The 12875-nt window shown below is 43.2% G+C and overlaps 1 protein-coding gene across 1 annotated transcript in view; it reads left to right on the top strand.

Moving 5' to 3' along the window:
• The window catches only part of CACNA2D2 (calcium voltage-gated channel auxiliary subunit alpha2delta 2), a 1734543-nt gene that overhangs the window by 1604726 nt on the left and 116942 nt on the right, over nucleotides 1–12875 (top strand). The window contains exons 19-22 of the mRNA XM_029599532.1: nucleotides 3475–3546; nucleotides 4678–4749; nucleotides 5857–5918; nucleotides 6165–6241. Coding sequence (XP_029455392.1) covers nucleotides 3475–3546; nucleotides 4678–4749; nucleotides 5857–5918; nucleotides 6165–6241 — 283 coding nt within the window. The remainder of the gene's footprint in view (nucleotides 1–3474; nucleotides 3547–4677; nucleotides 4750–5856; nucleotides 5919–6164; nucleotides 6242–12875) is intronic.

The raw sequence follows: 12875 nt of genomic DNA, 5'->3' as shown, positions 1-12875 counted from the left end.
CCAGGCTTTACTGGAGAGGGTGTAAGCTTGAAGGTTCATACTTATACGTGTAGTGGACATGTCCAAAAGTCAAGGCATTTTGGAGAAATCTTAGCTGGGAAGTTGAAAAGATATTGCATGGGAATCTTGAGCTAACTCCAGAGCTGGGGATGTGGGGATCCCAACGGTTGGTTACCGCCAAGAAGGTATTAGCAAATCACTTAATTCACTTGGGTAGATTCACTATAGCAACAATGGGGAAGTCTACCCCAACTATTGAAATTTGGAGTAGGCAGATATATGAGATTGCATTGATTGAAAAGCTAACTTTTCTTTTGAAACATAATATGACGATGTATGATAAGATATGGAATTGTTTTGGGGAATACTGGAATAATAGGGGTGGGTAAGGGTTGACCGACCGAGGATTTTTGGTTGTACATGGAATAAATTGCATTGCTGGGGGGGGGGGGGGGGGGGGGGATACTTATAATGTGTGAGTGTTCTGCAGGACTTGGAGCAGTGTGACATTCATCGTTCTGCTGTACGGTGTTAAGAGCAACATATATGTAACAAACATATTGCAGCCTCGCTTGCCTTCATTGAGTAATTCATGGTTTTCCTGTGCCCTCCTAGCTTGGAGTTGCCCTTGCTTGTGCACTCTCTAGCAAAGTGGCCCTTTCATCTGCAGTTGAAACATTTCACATCAAGTTTGCTCATCAGTTTCTTTGAATGGGCATTTCTTGTGCACCTTGTCGCTTGCACAGACTGTTGTAGCACCTGCTCATTCACTTGGCACCTGCTCCCTCTCTCCTTCTCTGCCAGCAATCTTTGTTATACAGTTGCACATGTAAATTCTGAATTGGGTGAACTGCATACAGATTATCTTAATAGGAACTGCTCCCCCTCCTCCACCAGACCCAAGCCAACCCCCACCCCTTTACTAACCCTGAAGACCTAATCTTGGTGCTGGAGCTTTGGGGGCTAATAGGGGGGATTTCTAGGGTCAAATCTGCAACTTCAGGAGTTGGGAAAGATGTCACTGGGGTCCAGGGGTTTGCCAAGGTCAGAGATTCAGAGGGTTGTTTTTTTTTTTTCAAAGGTTCTGCTTAAATTTAAAAGTTAGGTGGATAGATCCTCTAGCCCAGAGTAGGCAATTCCAGTCTTTGAGTGCCACAAACAAGTCTGGTTTTCAAGATATCCACAATGAATATGCATAAGATGTAATTGTATATAGTTGAGTTTGTTCATGCAAATATTTCATGCATATTCATTTTGTATATCCTGAGAACCAGACCTGATTGGGCAATTGAGGAGGACTAGAATTGCCTACCCCTGCTCTAGCTATATGCGGTTGACTAGATGACTGAGTTAACTTGGGCAAATATTCAGTCACACCCTGGCTGTCTTGTTCATGGTTGAAAATTATCCTAAACATAGCCAGCTATCTCACCACTGTGTAACTTATTGAAAATTTATCCCATAGTAATATCAGTCTCCTTCTAGAACTCATCCAACTCAGTTTTAAACCTGTGCAACTTTCTCAGTTGGCTAAGTGGGTGACTTGATGGTTAGAATACTGGACTACAAACCAGGAGACCTGGATTCAAATCCTATCTCTGTCATTGACATTCACTTGGAAAAGTCACTTTCTCTAAAATGCCCATATATGCGCGTATGTGGGCTGCACGTGAGCAATGTAGATTTAAAAGCCACCATTTTTGTGCATATATATGCATGTGCAATCAAAAAATAAGGGGGCAGCAAAGGGGGGATATGGGCATTCTGGAACGGGGCCAACCGTTATGCATGTATCTCCAAATTTTAAAACCAGAGGCCGCAGTGCACAGTGGATTGTTAGGTGCATAACTTAACTGCTGCTCCTGATGAGGAGCAAGTCTGCAGATCTCACATTTTTAGGCTTACATGGCATGGTGAGGGGGTCCTGGTCAACTGGGGAGCGTGCAGGATGAAGAACCAGAGGGATCTGGATGACCTCGAGATTGACTGAGCAAACTGGTGAACTAATTGGAAAAACTGGGAATGACCCTCACGCAAGCATGTTTTTAGAATCTGCTTACATACGCATGTTAAAGTTGGCGAAGTAAGTCTGCTTGAGTGATCTCTTAAAGTTAGGGCATACTTACGCACGGTAGGCGCATTTTAAATTACAAGTGCACAAGTGCGCACATGATTTAAAATTCAAGCAAATCTCCACCCGTGTGCCGATACACATGCGTATGGTGCACGCACGCTCATTTTAAAATTAGCCTGTTAGGTTGTAAGCTTCCTGGGGCAAGGACCAATTGTTAAGTTCCCTGGTGTATAAATACGGAAATAATAATACGCAGGGCTCTTTTTCAGGGGCTGAATACTGAATACTGGCATCTTTTTCTCCACCTGCTTGAGGTGCCCTATGGTCCCTCAAAAAAACAAACAAACTATATGCATCCTGCATGTGAGAACTGGCACCATTTTTCCAGAAAGAAAGCACTGATAATAAGAGCTTAACGTCTTGGTGCATAAGCCTTCTTTGCCGCTTGATCTATCTGTAATTCTTGATGTGAAAATGTCTCCCATCAGCTCCTGATAACATTCTCTGAGAAACTTGTAATATGATCAGATCTTTCTTTGTTATTGGATTACATGAATGTGGGGTGTTTTGGACTTTGTGGCGGAAGTGTACCTTAAGGGACTCTGGAAATGAGGGAAGATCTAAGTAGAGCAGAAGAAACTAAAAGTAGCCGTTGTTAGGGAAGTCAGCAAGCGCAAGAAGAAACAGAGGCCATCATGGTTCTCAGAAGAGATACCTGAAACGAAAGGCATATTTAGGAAATGGTAAAGTGCTGAGGTAGGATAGGGATGACTGAGGGGAAGGACAGGAATGTGTAGAAAGCACCAGGATAAAGCAGGAGTACTGAATACCATACTTCAATGCTGTACTGGCAGAGGAAGGAACTGCTGCTAAGTAACAGGAGCACAAATGACATCCATTTTTGTAAGACCAGGGTCCAGATAGATCTAGCAAAACTGAGAACAAGCCAGTAGGGCTAGATGGGGTTCATCCCAGAATATTATGAGAGAGAAGTAAAGTGCAGGCTGGAAAACGCAAGTTCTGGATCTAGGTTGGAAGGTGGGAAACTCATGAGTAACATAAAGACATATTTCTACACAGAAAGGATGCTGGTTGCATGGCGCAGTCTCCCAGCAGAGGAGGAGGGATAACAATGGCATTTTATAATAAAAAGGACAGATAGAGAAAATTCTAAGCAGTGAGGAAGTGATGGTAAAACTGGAAATATGATAGTATTGCAATAAGTAGTGCACCTTACAGTTCTTATCTGCAATCAATGTCTACATTCCTTTAGTTTTTTTTTTTTGTTTTTGTTTTTTTTTGTCCAAGGATTACAATCCTAATTCAGATAACCTCAAGATCTCTCTTCATGATGTGGCTAGTCACTCTTCTCCTCACAACATGTCCCTTTTCCCTTTCAGATCATCAATTTCCGGGAACCAGTGACTTTGGACTTCCTTGATGCTGAACTGGAGGATGAGAACAAGGAAGAGGTGAGCAGCTGTCTACAATGGAGCTTTATGGGAGAAGAAGAGGGCGGGAGGGAGCTTGAGGGGTTTTCACAGATACAGCCTTGCACGACAACTCTTGTCACCCTGCAAGGATGTCTTTCATTCCCTCTACCTTCCCCTTGCTCAGGTTATCTGTCTCTTCCTTTATCTGTCTTTCCCATGAGGAAGACTTTTATCTGTCGCCCCACAAATAACTGCTTTCTTTATTTTCCCCACTCAAAAGAACACATTCTCTGCCAGCCTTCATATGTGCAGATAGCCTGCCTCTCCAATGGGAGAACATAAGAACATAAGAATGTGCCATACTGGGTCAGACCAAGGGTCCATGAAGCCCAGCATCCTGTTTCCAACAGTGGCCAAACCAGGCCAAGAACCTGGCAATTACCCAAACACCAAGAAGATCCCATGTTACTGATGCAATTAATAGCAGTGGCTATTACCTAAGTAAACTTGATTAATATCAGTTAATGGACTTCTCCTCCAAGAACTTATCCAAACCTTTTTTGAACCCAACTACACTAACTGCACTAACCACATCCTCTGGCAACAAATTCCAGAGTTTAATTGTGCGTTGAGTGAAAAAGAATTTTCTCCGATTAGTCTTAAATGTGCTACTTGATAACTTCATGGAATGCCCCCTAGTCCTTCTATTATCCGAAAGTGTAAATAACCGATTCACATCTACTCATTCAAGACCTCTCATGATCTTAAAGACCTCTATCATATCCCCCCTCAGCCATCTCTTCTCCAAGCTGAACAGCCCTAACCTCTTCAGCCTTTCCTCATAGGGGAGCTGTTCCATCCCCTTTATCATTTTGGTTGCCTTTTCCTTTGTATCCTGTGCTTACCTTTGTATCCTGTGATTAAGGGTATAAGTGCAACCTGAAGGGGAGCACATTACTAGAGCTCTCACTACTGGGGTAGTGACTCAAGGTATCAGCAGAGGCTGGAAGTATGTACCAGTGGAAACTCTCATCCCTTGTAGCCCACCATAAGAATGTGATATATGTTGTCTGCACATCAAACCTCTGGGGTGACAGATTATTTGATAAGATATCTGGCTGAGCATTCAATTTTTATCCAGTGCTCAACTTCCTACACTTTCCTTCCTAGATCCGGAGAAGTATGATTGATGGACTCGAGGGACAAAGATGTATCAAAACTCAGGTCAAATCTTTGGATGAGGTAAAGCAAATGAACACATTTGCTGAAATCGCTGTTATGGGAGAGAGAAGTAGAAGGAGGCAATCACTATATTTCACAATGTGTGGATATGGTAAACGGGAGAGTAATTCAAGAATCGTATGGCTCCCACTGTTCTCAAAGGCCAAGAGTGTGAATTCTGGCACTAGTGCACTGATGGCTACATTGGGGTTGCCAGCTGTAACTGGCCCTGTTCCAACAGGTTTCAACACATCAATTTATAACATTACGGATTGGGCTTACTGTTATGGTGAAAGCAGTTTCCGCCAGTAGAACTATATCTGTGTGTGTGTCATCGTATGCCTGTGCATGCAAACTTCCAAGGTGTCATGTACCCAAAATCAGATTGAGAAATCAATGGTGATGCTGTGAATCTTATTTTGAAAATGGCAATGATGTACTTTGTTTTAATGCATGTTTAAATGGCATGTGTTTGATATTTCCATTTAGCTCTTCAAAAAAAAAAATAGTATCACTATTCCAAAATGCATTCAATAGACTGAAAAATGATCATTGTATTTACTTTACAAAAACTGGGTCTCCCCATGTTGTCTCCTTCCTCAAAGCTTCACACTCCAGACACTAGCACTGAAAAATGTATAGGCTCCAGGATTGAGTCTAGGAATTTACTGAGATGCTGACTGTTCTGGGCCGCATGGGAAGGGTGTGTATTGGAATCAAACAAAAGAAATAGATAATTATTTTATTGATTGCTTGATTAACGAATGCCGGTATATAAAAATGTTAAATAAATAAATTAATTAATTAATAAATATCACTAGTTGGGATTTTCCTTCATTTGTTTTTTTAGAATTCCCTATGCTTTTTCTCCAGGATTGCTCACAGCACTGCCCTGGAAGTTGACCTTTAATTCCAGGAAACTTTAGGACCGTCCTTGAGGATTGGCAGCTCTAATGTGTCTTCTGGCATTAGTGCCCTGCAGCATGCATCCCGTTTTCTCCAGAGGCTGAAACCTGTACATCCTGGCACCAGTGCTTTTGTTTGCAATCTCATTGTGCTGAAAACTATTTTTTTATTGTATCTCGCCCTCCTTTCTAAATTCATGGTTTATCCCACTTGCATTTCCAGAGATACATTGACACAGCAGTCAGGAACTACACTTGGGCCCCCATTAAAAGCACCAATTACAGGTAAACAAACACCACGATGTTGTGCGGAAACAGAAGGTCCTGTGATAACTCAAGCACATCATGAGACTCGGTTGCATTTTGAGAGGGCATTTGCTACAAAAGAGATATTTAGTAAAATCCTCTGCTGCCTAGATATGTAAAGCCTTTGCACAGCCGATACTCTATAACTTGGACCTGTCTTAGGTGACTCCTCGTAGCCTGGGTCTGTTTTTTTGTGACTGTTGTGTTCTCTCTTTCTCTGTCTAGCCTGGGCCTGGTTTTGCCACCCTACAGCTCCTATTATATCCAAGCCAACCTGAGTGACCAGATCCTGCAGGTGCAGTGTAAGTAACCACTGTCCACTTTCTGTGATTTTTCACACATCATTTGACCTGAACCCACCAGCTGGTAGCGTGAATGGGCAAAATAACGTTATCTCATTTGTTACCTTAAACTCCAAAGTGAGATAATAGTCACTGGAATGCAAGTGGTACAATAGGAAATTGCATTGCTGTGTCCCGGGGCTGGGTTTTCTGGTTTCTGCTTTGCTGCCAGCAGTTGCTGTAAGCAGTGCACAGAGCAGGGAGCGGGGGTGGGGCTGATTCACTGCTTGCAATGCGTGCTGCTGCTGCGTGCTCGCTCAGAGGCAGTGATGCTACAGCAGCAAAATTCTTTCAAAAGCCTGTGAAAGTTTGCATGTTACTTCTTTTCTGTTAGATTTTCGTTTCTTTTAAACCATTATTTTCATTTCTTTTAACTGATGCTCTAGTTTGCATGTTAGTCTGGGTCTCTCTCTCTCTCTTTGTCTCTTGTTTCTTACTTACTCTTCCCAGCATAATCTAGTTTACCATCTTTGTCCTCTTTCTGCTTTTCTTTTTCTCTGTCATCTTTTATTCTTCCATTCCTCATTTCCTTTCCTCTTTCTGCAGTCTCATTGCTTTCTCTTCCGTCTGCCCCTCACTTTTTATCTTTCATTCTCTCTCATATTTTTCCTCACCCCTCCATTTTCTCTCTCTCTCTTCCTTTCCCTTCTCTCTCTCTCTCTCTTTCTTTCTTTCTGATTCTTTCTTTCCCTCCTTACAGGGGCATAGCCAGAACTGATTTTTTTTTTGGGGGGGGGGGGCAGCTCAAGGTTAGCATGGGTGCACAATGGCCAATCCCCTGCCCCCATCCTATGTGAGTCTTCCTGGCAGTGGCTACAAAACACTTTTAACTTCCATCAGCACTCTGATCTCTTGTCTCTTCACTATTTCCAATGGAGCGCACTGTTAACCCGCCATTGGACGCGCGTTTTCCCTAACCCCTTATTCAGTAAGGGGCAGAAAACGTGCGTCCAACCCGCCGAACCTAATAGCGCCCTCAACATGCAAATGCATGATGATGGCCCTATTAGGTATTCCCGCGCAATTCAGAAAGTAAAATGTGCAGCCAAGCCACACATTTTACTTTCAGAAATTAGCGCCTACCCAAAGGTGGGCGCTAATTTCTTCCGGCACCTGGAAAGTGCACAGAAAAGCAGTAAAAACTGCTTTTCTGTGCACCCTCCGACTTAATATCATGGCGATATTAAGTCAGAGGTCCCGAAGAGTAAAAAAAAGTTAAAAAAAAAAAATCGGAAGTAGGCCAGCGGCTGTCGGGTCGAAAACCGGACGCTCAATTTTGCCGGCGTCCGGTTTCCGAGCCCATGGCTGTCAGCGGGCTCGAGAACTGACAGCAAATTGAGCATCGGCTGTCAAACCCGCTGACAGCCGCCGCTCCTTTTTCCCGTTTCTACTGCTGGGCCTCATTTAAATATTGTATCGCGCGCACAGGTGAGTGGCCTGTGCGTGCGCCGGGAGAGCGGGCATTTGCCCGCTCTCCCGCGGACTTTCCTGAATCGGCCTGTATGTGCTGGTTTCCAGCACACATTTTTAACACTCAGGATAATTTTTTTTAACTCCCAATGCAATAAGCTAATGATATTCTAACACATCAGGAGTTAAAAATGTGACAGTTATCCGTGTATGTGGCACGGGTCACCGCTATATAGCCGGATAAAGTACTTATTCGGCTATGTAGCAGTGACCGTGCCGGATAGCTGGATAAATAACTACATATACAGCTATCTGGCAGCTGCTTCCCGCTGTCAGATAGAAGGATAAGTCGGTACTTATCCGGCTAGGTGGCAGCAGCTGCCGCCACTTACCCCTCCTCCGGCATTTTTTTCCCTCTTTTTTTTATTATTTTGTCTATAGCACTGGAAACTTAACTCCAGATATGACCCAGGCGTTAAGTTTCCATCGTTAAAAAGGGTGCGCTGGCCCGATGCAGTTGTCTCTGCATCGGGAAGTAATACTTAATGCCCTCATTTGCATGGAATTTCAAGGTGAGGGCACTAAGTATTACTCTCCTTCAGGTATGCACATTTTCTGCACGCAAAACTCCTTCCTGCATGGGAAGTAAGTGGTGCTTTCTACTGAGCACACCTTTCAGAATCCGCCCCTCTGTGGTTAAGGCAACTGCTTCAAACTGCTGCAGAGCAGGCATGTAACCTAGCCCAGCAGGCATTCCCGAACTTTGAAAGGGCAGAGAGAAGAGGGATAAATAATTACCTGCCAGAAGTAAGCATAGATTTTGCTGGCCACAAACTTTTACAAGGACAGCAGTGATGTTTCCCATTGGTTAGCCTCCTTAAAGGCGCAGGGGATCCTGTATTGGCTGTGATTCCAATGCCTTCTGGCCCTCTTAACTCCTTCTCCTTTAAGGGGCTGACTCAGCTGGAATATGAGACCTGCTGCTAGGGCTGGGAGCCTGAGCTGAGAGGGCACAGGCCAGGACTCTGCCCCATTATGTCCCTCTCTTTCTCACCCCTTCCACTTTCTCTTTCTCTCTTTTTCCTTCACTTCTTTTTCTCTCTCCTCTCCCGTTCTCTCACCTCTTTTTCCCCTTTCTTCCTGTTCTTCCCTCTCCTTCTCTTTCGCTCCTTCCCCTCCCCCTCCATCCCTCTCGCTCATCTTCCTTCTCTCTCCTCTCCCTTCTCTCCTATATCTCTCCTTCTCCCTCTCTTCCCTGTTTTGCCCTCTCTTTCTCGCCTGTCCCTCCCCAATCATTTTCTCCTCTGCCCACACCCCCTCCTTTTCTCTCTGCTCCCCTTCCTCCCCACTATTTCTCTCCTCTTTCCTGCTTACTGCCTTCCTGCTGCTCTCTCGTCATTGATTTCTGCATGTCTTCTGCTAACTCAGGGATGTACTTCTGTCTCCAGAGTGCTGTGGCTGTTTGGTATTGATTTTCTTTTATGGGTTTTGTTTTATTTCTGTTCCATTAGAAATAGAAAAGTTATTTCTCAGTTAATTTCTGTCTTTCATTTCTGTTTTCTATTGGTACTACCAGTTGGTTGTGGCATGCACGGTTCCTCTGTTTGTTTGCTTCCTTTTCTTTGATGTCAGTTTTTGCTAAAGGTTTTCTTTCAGTATGATTATGAAACACAATATTTTTATTCAAACAGTAATTGAATAAAATATTGTTTGTAACCCTCCCCCCTCCTTTCCACCCAACCTCCCCTTTTTTCTTTTTTTTTGTATTTTTTTTTTTTGTTTTCTATTCGTTTTTTTTTTTTTTCTTGCTTTCTCTCTATGGTGGATTCACACAGTGCCAAACAAGAAAATAAAGGGCAAGTATGATCAGTATTAGACCACTAAGCCTTCACGTAATCCCACCCCTGTCCGATACACCCTCCCGATCTCCTCACTCCCAGCCTTCACCCATCACCCAGTCACCAAGCCTGCTTGCCCATCTTCTTGCCCGTTTGCCAAGCCTTCCCTGCCAAGCACCAGCACAAACCCCCCCCCCCCCCCCAACCAAGCTCCTTCTACCTCCCCTCCTTCTGTCCTACCCCTAGTTCCTTCAACCCAGCCACTCCCTATCTTTTGGAAGCAACACCTTGTTCTTTTCATGGTAGCTGCGTCACTATTTTGCTGTTTTCTTCTCACCCCACTATGTGGGCTTTGCTCAGAGATTCTTCGTGAAGCATCTTTGGAATAAATTGATAACATCAAGCTGTCATGGTTGTTATTGAATAAGGTTTTGTAGCTGGTTTCAAATCCCCCTGTCTTCCCTACACTCCTCTCCCCACCCTGATCTTCTCCTTATTCTTGTACTCACTGTCCTTTCCCACAAATCTCCCTCACCATTTCCTTTTTTTCCTTCACCCACCCCTGCCTCTCTACTTTGAAACAACTCAACCTGCAATGAGCCAGGCTGTATAGTGATTAGCTGTCTCAATGCTCACGAAGGGAACCAGTGAGAAGTGAAGCCCTTATGGCAGTTGCCGTGAAGCCTGGTTACTTCCGTTCTCCTTTGAAAGCATTTTGGAGGTTATAATTCTGTTTTACCCATATAATCTCTGAATGGATTGAAATGAGTGCTGCTTATAGAAGATCCAGGCTTAATGCACCTTTCCCAGAAGGCTCTCGCAAAATTTCAGATTGCAACAGTAGGACGCATGTTAAAGCAGAAAGAAAGGGCAGAGCAATAAAATGAATGCAAAATAATGTTAGAAACGGAACGAAACTACGTAAATTGTATCAAGGGAACGTTAATATGTGGCAGTGTCGGTGGGGGGGGATGTATTGAGAGGAATGCTGGTCAGGTAGTGAGGAACAAACAGCTCATGGGTCACAACCAGAGACAAGGTTCTGGAGACAGCTGGCAAGTAATGCATGCTTTGTGCTTGGGACCTTACATAAAGAATCCAACACCGCAACCAGCCCAAGTGTGACCTGAATTCAACAACCAGTTGCCCAGGTCATAAGGAGCAGGCTGAGTCAGTCATAAGGGGAAGTCAAGACCTGCTTCTTTAGTTGGGCATGACTAGTCTATAGGCTGAAGCTGTCAGGATGAGGCATTGAGCAAGTACTGCCCCAGTGCAGTGTGGGGCAATTATTCCAGCACTTAACAGTACCCGTCTTAAACCTATAGGGTGCAATATCAAAAGGGAGAGGACCTTTACCCTGAAATTGCCTGGTAGCATTTCAGTTGTCAATGTATATATATAGAGAGAGAGATCTTAAACAAGAGCTGCAATTATCACGCATTAAGACAAATAGAAAGATTTAGGCTAGACAGGGCAGTGCAGTGATTAACAAAAGTGAAGCACATGCAGACTGAGACAAAGTGTGGAATAGGAGTACTCTCTCCTGCATTGCAGCCTTGCTCTCTTCAGTTTGAGTTGTCCATCCCAAATGACCCTGTGATGGCAATGCTAATGGAAAATTCAGTAGTGTTTTGTATTCCTTTTCCTCCTTTCCTTTCATTGGCTTGTCTCCAATCCCTTCCCACCTAACAGTCCTGTCGGATAGCAACAGTCCAACCAATGGCTGTATTTGCCCCATCAGGGGGCTGCACGTGTGTCTTGCAGTGCATTGTGGGATGATTAGTGGGGGGGAGGTGGGTCAGCTATAATTTTTAATCTGAAATAATTATTCTGCTTTAATTCTTTTTAACAGTATGGGCAGGTCCATTGAAAAACTGACTGTTCTAAGGCTAAAAGATATTGACAACACCTTGATGAATGTCTTCTTAAAAGGAAGACCAAGAGCAGAGGGTCTCAACTCTGGTCCTTTAAGGCCACACATAAGTCTGGTTTTCAGAGTATCAAAATATGCAAATTAATCTGGCTCTTTGTCCAAGTGAATGGAAGGATATCTGATGAATATTCATTTCTAACATCCTGAAAACCAGACCTTCAAAGACTAGAACTGAGAACCATTTGCATGGGACATGTATTAACGGCGGAGAGAGTACAGAGCTTGCTCTTCCCAACATCATATTTCCAGAGTCATTTTAGGGATGCTGTAATCCCTTCCTCTTGGCATGAACAGCGCAGCTTTTCAGTGTCTACATACCGCCTCCTTGTGCCTATTACCGGACTCGGGTATTCCTCTTCTCTAGTATTTCAGTATATTACTTTGGCAACGCTTATGCAAACTGTGAGGCCCATAACATTTCTTGAATCTGAATTGGTGCTGTAGTCAACTGCCATTTCATGTCTGTTCAAGAACCAATTCCTGCATAAAGAAACAGCCTGTTGCCTCCGTCTCTGCCTAGTTTCTCCCAGGCCTCCTCCTTTTCATCTAACTGTGTTGCCAGCCACTATCTGCTGTGCACCCGTTTTGTCGTCCATTTCTTAGCAGTTTTGTATCAAGCCATTCTTTTGTTCTATATAAGGTAATTTGGTTAACAGCCTTGTTCCAATGACTTAAAGATAATGGTAATAAATTTACTTAAAGTCCTTTATATGTTACTGCTTATTATGAAATTTGAGAAGCAGGACTCCTTATACCCAAATGCACTTGGATGGTGGTTAAAAAGCCATAGAATAATCCAAAGCTATATTGAAGGAACCCCAGTCCATTTTATATTTGGGGTTTTTTTCTTTTTTTTTAAGAAAACATGAAAGATGCCAAGTGTAAACCACTGAAAAGTGAATTTGTTTTGTGTGTATTCACAGAACAGCATAGGCAGTATCTACTGGGACGTCTCATACACAACTTATCAGGAATCCCATCTAAGTCCAGAAGTGGGGTTCAGTCTTTTGGTCACTCTACAGTTTATGGATGTATCATAAGGGACTGACTGATCCTGTCCTTGTTATTACCCCATTGCATATGTTGTCCTTGTGATTCCAAATTCCTTTAATGCACAGAAATAAAAGGTTAACAAATAAAAAAAAATCAGAGTAAAAATATATATAAGGTGGTACCTTTTTATTGCAGTAACTTTATGTATTTCTTTCTAGCTAATAGAGCTAATACTCTATTTTTCAGGACTATATTAGCTCTTGAAAGTTAGTCAAGAAATGTATTGTTAGTCCAATAAAAAGCTATCACCTTATATCTATTTATTTTTTGTTTTGTATTTTTTATTTGCTAACCTTTTTTCCTGTGCCTTCAAGTAGACTAACACGACAGCCAAACTACTTTATTCAAATTCCTGTAAGCC

This window comes from Rhinatrema bivittatum, chromosome 4 (genome assembly GCF_901001135.1).
Source record: "Rhinatrema bivittatum chromosome 4, aRhiBiv1.1, whole genome shotgun sequence".
In the NCBI taxonomy this organism is placed as follows: Eukaryota; Metazoa; Chordata; class Amphibia; order Gymnophiona; family Rhinatrematidae; genus Rhinatrema; species Rhinatrema bivittatum.
Note: the sequence above shows the minus strand (reverse complement) of the source record. Positions and strands in the feature narration are given on the sequence as shown.